At 47.0% G+C, this 16341-nt stretch overlaps 1 protein-coding gene across 1 annotated transcript in view; it reads left to right on the top strand.

Annotated features, from left to right (window-relative positions):
* The first annotated feature begins 1421 nt into the window (after window positions 1-1421).
* Window positions 1422-16341, top strand: part of GPC1 (glypican 1) — a 154091-nt gene continuing 139171 nt past the window's right edge. The window contains exon 1 of the mRNA XM_072640332.1: window positions 1422-1891. Within this exon, the coding sequence (XP_072496433.1) occupies window positions 1729-1891 (163 nt within the window). The 5' untranslated portion in view covers window positions 1422-1728. The remainder of the gene's footprint in view (window positions 1892-16341) is intronic.

The following is a 16341-nucleotide window of genomic DNA, read 5'->3' on the forward strand; positions in this document are numbered from 1 at the left end:
GCGGGAGTGGGGGGCAGGGATAGTCAGTCACACTTGAATTCTGATAGGGATGGGGGGAAGGGACAACAGAATTAAAGGAGGAAGGATGTCTGGGTGCAAGAGGGCAGGAGTATTGGAACGGAAGGAAATAAGAGAGTGTTGAAGGAAGAAAGCGAAGGGAGTATGGAAGACGGGAGGAAGGAATAAGGAGCAGAAATAAGGGTGTGTGGACCAAGGAGGAGAAGGGTGTGGATCCGTAGGCAGGAGAGAGCAGAAGAAAGGAGAGTGTGTGGCAATTGTAGAATGGAAAAGGGGAGAGGCGTACGTGAAGGACCGAAAGCAGGGATGGAGAGAAAGATGAAAGGGCTGCTGAACAGAGAAGAGAGTATGTATAGAGACAGGAAGATGCATGCACCTAGGTCAGAAGGCACAGGGCGTAAACCGAGGCAGAGGGGGAGAGCATGCTGAGAAGAGGGTGGTTTGCCTGAGGAGGAAAGAAGTGGGTGGAGGTGTGTAGACACAGAGTGGTGGATAGAAGACTAGAGGAAAGGGATGTGGACAGAGGAGAAGTGAAGGAGGGCACGTGGATGGAGGAGCCCGGGCGTAAGGAAAGATCAATGTCAGCTCTTAACTGGAGAGCCGACCTAGGAGGGAAGGGGGACGTGGGGGCGCCGGGTGGTGTTGCTGCTGACTTGGGCTGGGGGTGGGGGAAGCCTCTGATTGGTAGCCTGGGTGGTATGACGCCACGTCCGGCGGGGGAAGCCCTGCCTCAGCTTCAGAAAAAAAAAATCTCCCCTCCTTCGGCCCCCCCAACCCCGCTCTTTCCCTCACCCCCCTCACCCCCGCCCCCTTTTTGCAGGTAGTGCCGCCGCCCTGAGCCCAGAAGGAGAGCGCCAAGCTCCGGGCAGGAGGGAGCAGGCACTGCCCCCTCCCCGGGTCGGATTCGCTCGGCTCGGTGTCCCCCACCCCCACGGCCAGCCCCACGAGGGTGCAGTCCCAGGTTCTGGCCGCCACCCCCTCCTCAGGATCCTGATATCCGCCCCAGAGTCAGACAGTCCCGCGCTTCCCTTCGTGACTACTCTCCATCCCTTTCTCCAGCTCTCCATCCATCGGGCGCGTGTGCGCCCTGCACTGGGCACCCCCCGAGATCCCGCCCTCTCTCCCCCCCCCCCCCCCCCCCAATCCCCGGCAGCATCCTCGCCAGCCCGAGGTCGCCTCTCTGGGAGGGAGAGAGGAAAAGAGCGCCGCGGACGGAGGCGGACACCGAGTGGCCGGCGGGAGGGAGCGTGGGGCTCCCCGCATCCCCAGTCCGGCCCATCCGAGGCCCCGCCCGGCCTGGGCCCGCCCCGCCCCGCCCCCGCGCGCCGGCCTCGCCCCCGCCTCTCACCCCCCCATTCCTCCTCTCCCCTCCGCCGGGTGGGCCGGGCCGGGGGTGGGGCCGAAGGTGGGACGGAGCGCGAGCGCTTGGCGGCTGCCGCTGCTGAAGCTGCTCCCGCCGCCGCCGCCGCCGCCGCGGACCGTGCCTGACTCGAGCTGCGCCCGGGGAACTCGCCCCGGGCTTTTGTTGTCATCCTCCTCCTCCTCTCCTGCTGCCCCGCCGCCCTCCCCGCCCCGGCCACCTCCTCCAGGCAGTGAGCCCGGCGCCCCGGGACCTTGGCTCTGCCCTTCGCCCGCCGGACGGCGGCGGGGCGCAGCGAGGGACAGGCGTACCGGCGGACGGACGGGAGGGCGGCGGCCGGCCGGCCGGCCATGGATCTCCTCGTGCGGGGCTGCTGGCTCCTCTGGGTGGCCGCCGCCGCCTCGGCCCGCGGGGAGCCGGGGGGCAGCAAGAGCCGGAGCTGTGCCGAGGTCCGCCAGGTCTACGGGGCCAAAGGCTTCAGCCTGAGCGGCGTGCCCCAGGCGGAGATCTCCGGTGAGTGGGGCCATTCATTGCGGGAGGGCGCCAGCTGCCCCCACCCCCACCCCGGCCAAGGCGACCGGCCAAGGGGCATGGGGTGAGGGGGGACGGGGGCACGGGGAATGGGACTGAGTTCCCAGGGGCAGCACTCGCGGAGGCGGCCCGCTGCAGCTCTGGGGGAGGGGGGAGAGCCCTGGGGCACGCCTGCGATCGGAGCCTCGGGGCAGGTGGGCAGGGGACGGACCGGCTTTTCCAGCCATCGCCACCACCACCACCACCACCACCACCACCACCACCACCACCACCACCACCCCCACCACCCCCACCACCCATCCCCAGCCTCCTCCACTGCGGCCGCTTCGGAAAGTTCTCCCGGCTCATCTTAGCTCCCACCCGTACAAGCTCAGGGTTAAAGGGGGGGAAGAAAAGTGCATGGGAGCGGCAGAAAAGCCATTTGTCTTGGAGACAGAGAGACCGAACAAGTGAGTGGTCGGTCACCGGGGATTGTGGTCCCTGGGCCTCCCCCAGCCCGAGTGACCCTGGGACTGGCCTCTCCCAGGCTTCTCCCGGTGAACAGACGGGCCAGATCCTCTCGGAGCTGCAGCAGTCGCCGCCACCCCGGGCCAGGGCCAGTTCCTGGACAAGTTGGCTCTCAGGCCGCCCAGGGGATGGGGCTCTTGGAGGCGGGCAGCAACAACGCGGAGAAAAGGGATCCTGGAGAAGAGAGTAGGGGGCGAGAGGGAGGCAAGGTTACCGCTAGAAGGGCTTTCTCCTGCCTTGGATTTGGGATGGAAACAGCGTGTTTAGTGATGGAGATTCAGTGAGGAAGTAGACCCCCATTGGAGGAGGTGTCTGGCTTCTGTCCCAAGAGATAGAGATGATTGGGGGCGGGGAGGGGTGCCGGGGATGGATAAAGGATTTCCATTTTTTTGTTGTTTTTGTTGCGTTTCAGTTTGTTTTTTGTTTGTTTGTTTGTTTTTTCACCAAGCTAGAGATTTTAAACGGCAAAAAGAGACTTGGTGAAATTCTGTTCTGTGTTTGCAGATGAGTTTTTATTGTGGATCAGAGAGCAGAAAGGAGTGCCCCTTCCCATGCTGTGGGCAGCCAGGGGGGTGCTTGTCCCAGGGAAGTCTTTCTCCTAACCTCATGGCTCACAGCTGAGAGCCATCTGCCCAGTTCCTACATTCTGGGAGAGAGAAAGAGATGGCTGGAGGCCGCTGACGAAGAGTCAGGCAGAGCCACCCACCCCCAGGGAGCAGCCTTGGCTAACTGCAGCCGGAGAAGCCCTTTGGATTTCTCTCAGCAACTGTCACTTCTTTATAAGGAACCGTCCCTCAGTCATCCACAGGCATCTGGCAGCACTCCCTGCCCTCTCCTGCTCAAGCAGAAGGTGAATCCCTAACCTGGGGACAAGAGAGAGAGGTGCTGGCCTTCCCAGGAGACCGTTGGGGTTGATGGGAGAATGATACCTGTTGAAAGCAAGATGTCTATGTTTGCAAAGGACTTGCTAAAACCAGGTTTCTCCAAAGGGTGTTGGTGCAGGTGTCTGTCCTTGGTTGGGGGAAGGGGATTCAGGAGGAGGTGTTAGACTATTACAGGATTACCACCTGTGTGGTAGAAACACACTTAAGACTTAGCTTACCTGGGCCTGGGTTTCCTCCTCAGTAAAATCAACTGGATGGCCTTTGAAGTTCTATCTCTGACGGTCTTTTGAGTCTGTAAAAATAGCCTTAGAGTGACAAAGAATCATAGGAATTCCAAGTCAGAAGTGAACCTTTAATCCAACCCTATCTCAAGCCTCCTGTTCCTCCTCTCTAAAATGAGAGGGTGAGCTGAGGCCGCTTTCAATTCTACATCTAGGATCTTCTGGAGTGGGACAGGCTGTAGCAGGCCCCCTGCAAGCCTTCTTCCTCTCTTGGATCCATCCCAGGGATACTGACAGGAAGGTGGAGTTGGACCACTCATTGACCTTTGCCAGTTGGGGGCCTGGCTTGCAGTTTCAGGTATAGGGGCCAGCAAAGGACCAGGGGAAACTGGATTCCTATGGAAGCTGTTGGGTCACCCTCCAAGTATGGAATGAGACTGAAAACCCATATTAAAGCAATCTTCCTAATGAAAGCATCACTAAATCTTTATGAAGTACCTACTATGTGCCAAAGTGAGAAACTTATAAAAACAAAAATGTAACACTCTCTGCTTTTAAGGAGATGCAGTTGCTGGGGTGTTGTGCTTTTAAAGGATATTCCTGGTTTGTTTGTTGTTTTTTTTTCTTTTTTTTTCTGACTGAAAAAAGAGAAGGTCTGTTCTTAAGTGGGTGATTGACCTTTGAACTCATTTATTCATTGGGTGTGCAGAACTCCTGCCAGATACCTCCTTCTGCTGAGAGCAGTGAGATTATGGGAGAGAAGCTTTAAAAAAAAATGGGAAGCTTCTGGCCAGTAAGGACTCAGTTTCACTGTGATACTTTATAGTCTGAAACCTTTTAATGATAGGTTCCAAGCTGGAATATCCAGGCTTTTCTTTGGCTCCTACTCTGCTTGAGACACCAAGGGGTGGAGAATCGCTTAAGGAGATCTCAGCCAAGACATGTGTATGTGATTTCACATTTTAAACCCAGTAAGCCCTATGATAGGACTCCATCTCCATCTGATTTTGAGCACGGACAGGCTCTGTCTTCTCTGTGGCAAATGTCTGCCCATCAGGCATTTCTGCTTAATAAGGAAAGCTGGTTGGAATAGCTCAGGGATGAGCTGTCTGTCCTCTACTTGGCTCCAGAATCTGGAGGGGAATTTAGCCTGGGTCTATTTAAAAGCTGAAGTAAATTGGGTGGAGGTAAGGTCAGGTGGCAGACTTTGAGACCAGCCTCTCTTATGAGGTCGCCCCAGACTGCTCCCACTGCATGATCTTACCCTTTATGAAACTCAAAACACCAAATGTTTATCTGTCCCATAGCATCTAAGTCTGAACTACCTTGTGATATTTTTATATTGTTACTTGATGATACTTTTTTATGGACTGCTATTTATATGCATATATACACACATTTTTTCACATATTTCTTGTTTCCCCACCTAGATTAAATTCCTTCCCATCAAAGTAGGGTCATAAAACCAAAGATTTAAAGTGGAAAGGAAGTTTAGACACCATCAACTCCAACCCCCCCCCCCCTTTAAATGAGATAACCGAAGCAGAGAAAGGTCAATAGACCATTGTCTAGGCTCATAGAGCTAGTAATCATCTGAGGTGGAATTTGAACCCAGGGCTTCCTAAATTCAAGACCAATCTCCTCCTCTCCATCATATCAAGACTATATTTTCTTCTTTTCTTATACTTGAGTATTTCACAAAGAGTTGGCATCAGTGGAAAGAGCTCTAGTTCTGAAGTCAGAGAACCTGGGTTCAAATCCCACCTCTGATAGTTAACTACCTTTGTGATCTTGGATAAATCACTTCCCTTGTTTAGCTTCTCTTTCCTCATTGAGATAATGAGGGGGCTTGACCAGCTTACCTGAGGTCCCTTCCTAGATCTCTGATCTAGGTATAGGACCTCAGTCAAAATCCTAGACACAATTTGGGACACAATCTACCACTGCCTTTCCTTATAAACCAGAGGGGTAGATGGGAAGTGGGAAGAAGGAAAGACATCTTCATTAAGAATGAGACAGAGAAGAAGAAAAAGAAAGAGAAGAGGAGGAGGAGAAGGAGGAGAATGAGACAGCTAGCAAGCATTTTGGGTCACTGGTTTGGGGAAGTCTGAGGTAAAACACTAGTAGAGAATCTTGCGACATGAGTTGAGCTAGTTGAGTAAAACTTATGGGGGGCTGGGAGTTGTGGGATTTTGAAATAGTATTCTTACCTCTAATTATGCCTGCTTGGAAGAAGGATTCTCTTAACTGTGAACAGTTACTGCTTTTTCAGACAAGCGATTTGAGGCAGGATCTTGAAATACAGCACAGAGTAGTAGCTGGAGGACTGGACATGAAGTTAGAAATCAATCAGTCATTCAACAAACATTTATCAAGGACCCACTGTATGCCAGGTACTGTTTTGGGTTCTGGAAATATAAGGACAAAAATGAAAGAGTCCCTGCCCTTAGGGACCTTATATTTTATTGATCTGTATACGTATAATACAAGATAGAGCCCTGGATTTGGAGTCAGAAAGTCCTGGGTTCAAATATGACTTCAGACATTTAATAGCTGTGTGATCCTGCTCAAGTCCTTTAACCTTTTTCTGCCTTGGTTTCTTCATCTGTAAACTGGGAATAATAATACCACCACCCTCCAGAGGCTGTTGTGAGGATCCAGTGTCCACTTAGCATAGCACTTGGCTTATAGTAGGTGCTTATCAAATGTTGATTAAGCATATATGAGATGAATACAAAAATATAAGTTAATTTTTGGAGTGTGGAGAAAGGCATAGGAAGAGTTGTATTGCATTCCCTCTCTAACTGCTGTGTGGCTATAGAGAGGTCATTTGACCTCTCTAAGCCTCAGTTTCCCCATCTCTAAGATTGAGATACTCTCTAGTATTTGCCTCTCAGGGTCATTGTGCTATTCCAATGTGATCATGACTAGTTGAAATCGTGAGCTTTAAAGCACAACGTAAATGATGAGTACTATTTAATACTTTCAGAGTAAAGAGTCATTTTGGTAGGAGAAATCACCTGGTGGTCCCACAGACTGTGACTTTAAAGACCAGTTGAATGAATGAATCTGTGCTCAGAGTAGTGCCCTTGAGAAATGGTGTACTTACGGCAACTCCCAAAGAGGAGCCCTCTCCATCATTTGAGCCACAGCAGCATCATTGATCATTGAAATCAATGTGTCATCTGCCTAGGGAGGACTTCGTTGAAGGACAACAATCATTTGAGTGTACAGGGTGGGAGGTGATAATTCAGTTACTCATTTAAACTTGTTATCAGTGTGCTGGGGATAAAAAAACAAAAAATTAGTCAGTCCCACCCACCTGTCCACCTCCCCCCAAAACTGTATTCTCATCCTTGACGCTTATTTGGTATGGTGGAAAGAAAGCAGAATTGGGGGCCAAAAGGCTTCTGTTGAATTCCGGGCTATGATACTAGCAGTGTGACCCTGGACAAGTCACTTAACCTCCTCTTTTTCTCTGCCTATAAAATGTGGAAAATAATGTTTGGGCTACGTATCTCATGGGGCTGTTGTTTGGAAAGTACTTCAAAATCCTGAAGACTAATTAAATTGTGGGCTGTTGTTATAAATTCTGCTTTGCTTATTAAGTATCTGGGTGGATTATAGTTGGCCAGCAGATTCATTTTTAGATGAGTCAGTAGCTTGGGTGTGGGAAAAGGTTTAAAGCCATACGGGATTTGAAGGGTAGAACTTATCCTAGTCTCCTGAAGAGTCAGAAATCATGAGGAAAATATGTCCTACTATAGCAGATCAAAGTCTGCAAAAATCGCTGCTGGATTCTTGAGGGCTATAACACCCATTTGTCTCACAGGACAGCTGAGCCTGTATAGGGATTAGGGACACTATGTCATTAAAGCCACACTAGGGGCTTTACTGATGATCAGAGCCTGAAGGATGAAGGCATTTTATGAGCATGAGACAAAGGTACATTTTTCATGGGAAGATGCTTATTTGGGAATCTTTCAGGGGAATTTTTCCCAGGGTACAAAGCTCACTTTATTTCTAGAAGGCACGACACTGCATAAGAAGTCAGTAGAGTTATCCCAAGAGGACTTTTCCAATTGTATGGGGCAATCCCTGTCCAAGCAGGGCCCACTAAAAGCTATCTAACAGTAAGTGTAGAAATAAATCATGTTTAGATCTAGGTTTTGAGCTCATCCCAACCTAGCTTTTTTATTCTGAAACACTATTACCTGCAATGCCTCCATTTATCCGTTGGTTCTAATTAGGTTTATTTTTTTTCTTTTTCATAGGATCATATAAGCTAGGGCTAGAAGAGACCATCTAATCCAATCCCTTAATTTTTAAAAATCAAAACTGTATTGTTATATTTTGTTTTTATTTCACCTACATTTCCCAATATGATGTGTGTCTTCATCCTTCATTGCCAAAGAAGACCATGCCATCAGAGAAATGATGACATGACTTGCACTTGACTTTAGTTTTTGAGTGAATTCCTCTGGGAGGGTAGATGAGGAACCACCCGCCTCATTTTACAAATGTAGAAACTGAGGCCAAAGGAGATTTTTTTCCTTTGTTTTAAAATTCTTATTTTTATACCACATCCATTTCCACATGTATTACTTTGCTTTCTCCTCCCCCAGAGCCTTCCCTTATAGCCAAAGAGTAAAAAAAGAAAAAGGAGAAGCAATTTAAAACTAGCTATTGTATCAAACAGGTCTAACAGCATATGTCATGTTTCACACTCAGTGTTCCGTCTCTGCAAAGAAAGAAAGGAGGGGCATTTTCTCTTCTTTGTCGGGGGGGGGGGGGAAGAGGGGGGGGAGAGGAGGAAAGGAGGAGGAGCAAATTTGATCCTTCTGATTATGCAGTGGTCAGTTTTATGGATTGTGTTGTTCATGCCATTCATTCCCATTGTTCTAACACTTCTGGCTCTCCTAACTTCACCATGCCTCAGTTTACCTAAGTCATTAGACTTCTTTTAAAGAGATTCCAACATCCCCAGTGGAGCCAGTCACTGAGTGACAGCCTCCGCAGAGAAAATGAAGTATTGCATTGAACTTTGCTTTCTTTTGTTTTTCTACATTGTCATCCATCGATTTGTAATTTGTGCCAGAAAACCTCATTGGGAGGACTTGGGATTCAAATCCTGCATCTTGTGTTTACTCCCTGTGTGACCTTGGGCAAGTAGGAATCCTCCTACTGAATTACTTGGAAGAGTGGCAGGCAGCCTGGTAAAAAGCATTTGCAATCATGGGGCTGAGTTCAAATCCTACTTTGGAGACTTATTATCTTGATGAACTTGGGCAGATCTTTTCATTTTTCTGGGTCTCAGTTTACCTCTTGGTCAAATTGTTGGCCAAAAATTGAGCTAGATGATTTATGAGATCCTATCCAACTGCAGATCTATGATCCCATGATTCTATATGATTATTTTTTCAACTTTTTAAAATTACAAGCTTATTATTACCTTATCCCTGGCAACAAGAGAAGAATGATTTCTCCCTCCTCATCCCTTCCCCATAATACCTTCATTCCATTTATTAGAAGGGAGATCACCTGATTTTTAGAGCAGAAAGGTACTTTAGAGATCATAGAGTCTAATCCTCTCATATTGTGGGTGAAGAGATTAAAGACCGGAGGCGGGGAGGGGACTGATGCACAGTCATATAGTTGGTTAGTGGCATGGCTGGCATTAGAATCCAATTCTCAGATTGGGTGGTCCTGGACACAACCCTTATTAATTTTATTTTTAAAATCCCTCTTTCCCATGCTGATGGTGCTTAAAGCATTCCAGCCCAAGGGGAAAGGATGGAATAATTAGATTTCACCTCCTGAGATCCCTCTATTACGTGTCTTTCTGCCAAATTTCTTGGGTACCTTCCACAACTCCCCACTGTGGTACCTGTGTTAATCACCCTGGCTGAGTGGGAGGACAAGAAAAGCAGAATCATGGCCGTGATCTTGCCCAGGGTGCAAGACCTAACTTGACCCGGATTCCAGGATGTTACCGCTACAAAACAGACACTGATCGAGCATTTTCTGGCTGGCTGTGGGTGTAGGGAGATCACCTAGCTTGAATGGTTCAGTTGGCTGGGCTGTGTAGGGAGACAACAGAGTGTGTGTGTGGAGGGGGGGAGTTGGTCTATTTTTATACTCTTTTTGATCTCTCTTGTTTTTAAATCATCTCCAGATGATTTAAATCTTCTCTATATCCTTCCCCTCACTCCTCCTTCCCACTATCTCTAACATCAAAAAGGTTTTTTTGTTTGGGTTTTTTTGGCGGGGTCCCAGTTCAACAAAACTAACCAAACACATCAACCAAATCCAAAGAGTATATAGCATTCCACACCTATAGTCCCTCAGTGCTGCAAAGAAGGGAAAGAGGTACATTCTCCTATCTCTGGAGTGGGGCTGAATCTCAGTGGTTAGAAAATGTGGACATAATATAGACCCATAATATAGACTTGGGCAGCCCTCTAGGATACAGCAGAAAGCGCTTTAGCTTTGGAGTCAGTGGACTTGGGATTCAAATCCTGCATCTTGTGTTTACTCCCTGTGTGGCCTTAGGCAAGTTGATTCATCTCTCAGTGCCTCAGTTTCCTCATCTGTAAAATGAGGAAGTTGGATTGCGAGAGAGGTTGGACCAAGAAAACTTCAAATGGGGTCACATAGAGAATCGAACATGACTGAAACAACTGAAGGACTACAACAACAACGAGATTTTTTTTCAGGTCTCTCATCCTCTGGGCATTTCTTCAGGGCCAAACGTGATCATGAATTACATAGGGGTACATTTAAAATTATTTTCTGTTCCTTGCATTTGCAGTCGGCTATCCTGTCTGTTGTTTTCCTGGTTCTTCCCTGGATTTTAATGTCTAGTCAGCATTGACTCCATTTCTCAGGTTTGCACATGTCAGAGACTTGGAAATAAAATTTGCTAGGAGGAAAAGATAGAGTAAAGTTTGGTCAGTGGGGTCTACAATGAAAGCGCCTTTCTAATGAATTTGCTTCTGTCAGGAACTCTTGAATTGTAGTGGCTCCCTCTAGTGGCCTCTGTTTTTCTTGGACATGGAAATCTACTAAACTGTTACTCAATGCACATACACACACACACATCCCCTGACCTCATAAACATCACCATCTTCATCATTATTATGAAAATCGCTAACATTTGTATAGCACTTTATGGCTTTATGTCAGCTATCTTATTTGATCCTCACAACACCTTGGGATGTAGGTGCTACTGTTATGCCCATTTTTCAAATAAGAAAGCTGAGTCTTAGAGAAGTTTAGTGACTTGCCCAGAGCTACCCATCTAGGAATCTTGAGGAGGAATTTGAACTAGTCTTCCCCAGCTCTGCCTCAGGCTCGCTGCTCTGTCCAAATCTGATCTTAAACAGAGACTTGCAGTCTTAGAGTTGGCCAGGTGAGATAGTCCAATCTCTCACTCCATAGCTGTCGAGCTATGTTCCAGTGTCCCAGATAGGGTGGTCATTCTCTCTCTCTCTCTCTCTCTCTCTCTCTCTCTCTCTCTCTCTCTCTCTCTCTCTCTCTCTCTCTCTCTCTCTCTCTCTCTCTCACACACACACACACACACACACACACACACACACACACACACACACACCCCTTTCTGGGACAGGCTGGCTTTTCCAAGCCCCACACAGACCCTGGAAAAAGTGTCTGACTAAAGGGAGCTTCAGGAGAGGTCTTTGCTGGTTTTTTGTTTTGTTTTTTGTTTTTAGTGCTGTGTCAGATGGGTGGCTAGTGATGAGTTAATTTCCTTCCCCAAGTCCTTCCTCAGAGGAGCATGGCCTGGGTTGACCCTTCCTGCCATCTCTCAAACTGTCATTCAAACCACAGGTACTATTGCATCAGGAAAGGCTCCCCATCCAGCGGCTGAGCAGAAGCTTGGCACTGCTGGACTTCACTTTGGGCCAGTTGCCCCAAGAGAGTGAATCTTTTTCCAGTGGCCAAACTCTGGTGCTTCATTGCATCCTTGCCTGCGTCTACTCCAGCCAAGTTCATCTCCCTGGCAACTGGCTATAGCTCCCTGGCTGTCCAATTCCTCAGCTGTATTGGGCTGTGTGGTACAGTGGTAAAGGTACTAGTCCTAGTTGTTTCTATTTCCCACCACCATACCTTTGCACTGGCCATGCCCATGCCTGAAATTCTCATCTGTCTCTTGGAATCCCTGGTTTCTTTCAAGATCGAGCTCAAATGCCACTTTTTACATGAAACCTTCCCTGATTGCCCTCAACTGCTAGAGATAGCGCCTTCATTAAGGATACCTAACTGTACTTGAGTGGAGTGTTCTTGATACCCAGGGTTCATCCATTAGGCAGACTTTGAGTTAGATGGAAGGTATGAGCCTACCAGGGAACCTGTAGCAGCTGAACTCAGGCTAGCTAGATGCCTGTAACTGGACTTTCTGGAGAGGGTATTATTAGTCTGCTGCTTCTTACCCAGGGATGCAGGTGACCTCAACATGAAGGCAGCTTTAAAAAAAAAAAGCCCCCAGGTAATCCGGCCACTGTGGTTCATTGTGTGGGCTGTCTGGAGCCATCCCAGGTCCTCATGGTTGGTTTGGACGATGACCAGGTGTCAAATCCTTCCCCCTTCTCTCCCCCGCAACTCCCCAGGTGATGTTGCCAGGCCTCAAAGACTGCCTTCAGAGCCAGGAATTCTGTTCCATTGACTGTTTAGTTTTGCTTTGCAGGTGTTAAAACCCAGGGATAATAAGCACATAGGAGGAACAGGGAAGATCCAGAAACCAGCTCTTAGAGATTGGTGCCTATCCCAGAGACACAAGCATCTGCTTCTGGGCAAAATGAATAGTGGGGTCTGGAGCATTCTGGAATTCAGGGAAGGGGGGCACAAATCAAAATATGATTGTGGGAGACCACAGGAAAATGCTTAATTTTGTTTCTAAGTCCATGAGGGATGCCAGGAAGGAAGAGAATGTGGGCCAAATGCAGCAAGAATAACAAATGAACCCCCAAAATCCTTGTGGGGTATCCCCTCTCTATCAGACTGTACCTGAGGTGGTTCCACATGCTGTGCCCAAGATACTGCTGCTGAGCATGAGGGATATGCCAAGACAAAGGAACGGCAAGCTCACATTCTACTTAGAAAAAACAATGTGACCCATAGATAGGTAGATAGATGAAATGTTGAATGAAATTGTATGAGATGGTGGTAACAATGAGCACAGTGAGGGCAGAACTGCCCGATTTTTATTTTGCTTTCTGTGCCAAAAAGAATGAATTTGCATCTGGAAAGGCAAGACCAGATGTGGCTCATGGAACTGATGCTTAAGATCATAAGGAGGATGAGGTCTCCTAGCTGCTGTGGAAGAACACAAGAGACTTGGCCCCAGCTCCCTCTAAGGCTCAGTTCAGATTCTGTCTCTTTGAAGAGGGTTTCTTTGATTTCTCCCAGTTGTTAATCTTTATCCTCCCCTCTCTCTTCCAATCATAAGGTATATTGATTATAGTGTATTTATTTATCTGTAAACTTGATATATCTCCTTATTTGCATGTGATAGGCACTAGCTCACTTCTGTATCTATGTTCCCAGTGCCTGGTGCATAGTATTTAATGAATGCATGTTTATTAGTTGAGATGAATAGCATTCTAGAATACTTATGCTATTGGCAGTGGCCTCTGAAAAACTGGAGAAAGGGAGAAGTGTATTGTAGAACTGAAGGGGGACAAATGATGCTTCAATTAAAGAGAAAAAAAGATGGGGGGGGAGAGAAAAGAAGGAAAGAAAAGAGAAATCTGGAAAGTATAGGAAAATAAGCTTGACTTTGGTTCCTGGCAAAATTTTAGCACATATTACTGAAGGGATGGCTGCTGAACATATAGAAAGGGAAACAGTGATGGCAAAGAGCCAACATGGCTTCATCAAAAATAGGTCATAGAAGACTGTCATCTTTTGGGGAGTGGAAGGGGTAAACTGAGAGTCAGTATGGTATAGTGAATAAAGAACTGGCCTCAAAGCCAGGAGGACCTAGATTCAAACCCCACTTGGATATACACTGGTTACATAACTTTAGCATTCATTCCATTCATTGCCCCCAGGCAACTCTTAACACTTTTAAGTTATAGAGAAAAATGATGACCTGCATTGGTAGAGGGAGTTTCCATCCCAGTGAAATCACAGTTCTAACCCCTGGTTCTATCCTACTAAATTGGTAGATCAGGGGGAAAAAAGAATATATAATTTACCTAGGTTTGACCAGATCATCTGATAAAAACTCTCATGCTCTTCTTGTTGGAAAGATGGAGAGAAGTAGATTGTGGATCTTTTTGGCAGAGAAAGCAAAATAAAAATCGGGCAGTTCTGCCCTCACTGTGCTCATAGTTAGATGGATTAGGAGCTAAGTGAATAATAGTCAGTCCCAAAGAGTCATCTTGAATAATTTGGTGTTAGACTGGAAGAAGGTCTTGAGTGTGGTGCCCCTGGGATCTGTACTAGTCAACATTTTGATCAGAGACTTGCATAAAGGAATGGATGGCATACTTGTCATGCAAAACTCAGAGGGAGAGCTAATCTAATGAATCACAAAGATCAAATTAAAAAACATCCTAACCTCTCCCAGATCTTAGAAGATGCTATTTATTAGGGGTAAATGTCAAGTCTTACACATAGGTTCAAAAAATAAATGTCATGAGTACAAGATGGGGGAAACATAACTAGATCACAGTTTGTATAAAGAATTGTCTGTGGCTTTGAGCAGCTTGCAAGTTGAACAAAGTAGCAAACAGTGTCGATACAACTTCAAGAAAAGAGTGTGATCTTAGTGTGTAAAAAAGCGGTGTGGCTTCCAGGAAAAAAGAGGCAACAATCATTTGATGGTTCTGTTGCACTCTGCCCTGGTTGCAGCACATCTGGACCTTTGCATTCTGTCCCAGGGTGCCACATTTTAGAACCTTCCTGTATTCTAAAGGTTAAGAGCTTTGTCCAGAATCACACAAGCAGCTATTGACAAGATTTAAACCCAAGTCTTTAGACTTTCTCCCTAACTTGACTACGAGCCGTCCAAAAGACAAATCTTTCTTTGTATCCTCCCTGGCCTGGATACCCAGGAACATTCAGTAGGTGTTTGAAGCTTGACACTGACTGTCCTGGCTGCCCTATCTTTAACCCAGAGATCTGTGCCTCTTTCCAGAGCTCCCTGGCAGGATTCCTACATTTCTAGGTGGGAGGGGGGGTTCCACTGTATCTGAAGTGTTCTGTGAATTAACTTCAAATACAGAAATACAGAACAGTGAATCAGTCACACAATAGGTTTTCAGTAAAGCCTGAATCGCACACCTGGTCAGGGACTCTGGAATGTATGTCCTCTTTTCTTGAAGGGAATCATTTTCCTGGTGATGTTAACAATCGCAAATTGTTAGGATTTTCTCACTTTAAACTTAAACTTTGAGGAGAGAAAGAGAGAAGAGGAGAAGAAGAAGAGAGATAATAAAAGAAAGAGAGGGAAGTGAGAAACAGAGAGGGAGGGATGGGGAGAAGAGGAGTGGAGAGAGAGACCGAGAGGGAGCAAGAGAGAACTTGGGGTTTGTGTGTTACAGTGATAAGAGAGTTTGATTTGGAGTTGGAAGACCAGGGTACAAATTATAGGGCCTCCACTTACTATCTAGGAAACCTCTTTAGGCCTCAGTTTCCTCATCTATAAAATGATGGGGTAGGACTAGGTCATCTCTAAGAACCTTCCAACTCGAGACCTATGACTCCTTGATTATCCTTGCCTAGCACCTTCACCCATGGTTTCTGGAGTAAATTACTTAGAGCAGGAAGTTCTGTTCATTTCACACCTCCCCCCCCCCCCCCAAACAGTTACAATTATCTTCTGTATATGGTGGGAAGAAACCCAAAGTGTGGGTAGTTATTAAATTTGTTGTTTTTTTCTCAACAGCTTAGTGCTTGTCCAGTAATATGAAATGTTTTTGTTTGTTTAAAAGAAAAAAGGGGAGGGGGAAATAAACAAAGAAAACTGAAACCACCATGGACCACGTTTGGAAGTTTGTCCCAGGTTCCCTGGAGGATTCAGTGTCCTCGAAGCCAGATGGTCTCTTGTTTCCAAGGTTGCTTTGGGGAGTGGTGAAACACCATCCAGGGAAGGGAAGGGGTTGCATCATTGCCTGGACTCTGTCAGTGGACCACAGAACTGTTTGATGAGGAAGGTCCCTGGTGGATTCTGGGTACCCATTAGCCAGTGACCCAAGGGGAGGGCCTGCTCCTCTGGGGGCCATCTTTTACTCCCTCCCTTGAATGGATTAACTTTTCTGACAGTCAACTTACTAATGTGGAGCTGAAGAATTAGAGTGGGCAAAATTTTTTCTCTCCTACATTAACCTTGTGCCCAGAAAGATTTGACCTTAATTTGGGCTTGAGAAAACTGATCCAGGTCATAGAATGACATAGAATGACATAGAATGACAGCTCCAGGGCTGGAAGGGAGCTGAGAGGCCATCTAGTTCACCTCCCTATCATTTTACAAAAAGAAAAACTGAGGCTGAGAGGTTAAGTGACCAATGATCATTGATCCTGAGTTACAAGGGACCTTAGAAGCCATCTAATCAAATTCCCTCATTTTACAGATGGGGAAACTGAGGTTGAGAAAGGTTAAGGGATATGGAGAGACATGGTTAGACAATAGTTTGTCCAAAAATTATTTGAAGGTTTAGTGGACCACAGGTTCTATATGAATCAGCAGTATGATTGGGGGGCATCAAAGGCTAATGTGACCCTGAGTTGCCCTGAGAGAAACCGAGTTCCCAGAAATCAAAAGGTCATTCTGTGATGCTGGGAAGCTCTCAACCTA

This window comes from Notamacropus eugenii, chromosome 2 (genome assembly GCF_028372415.1).
Source record: "Notamacropus eugenii isolate mMacEug1 chromosome 2, mMacEug1.pri_v2, whole genome shotgun sequence".
Taxonomy (NCBI): Eukaryota; Metazoa; Chordata; class Mammalia; order Diprotodontia; family Macropodidae; genus Notamacropus; species Notamacropus eugenii.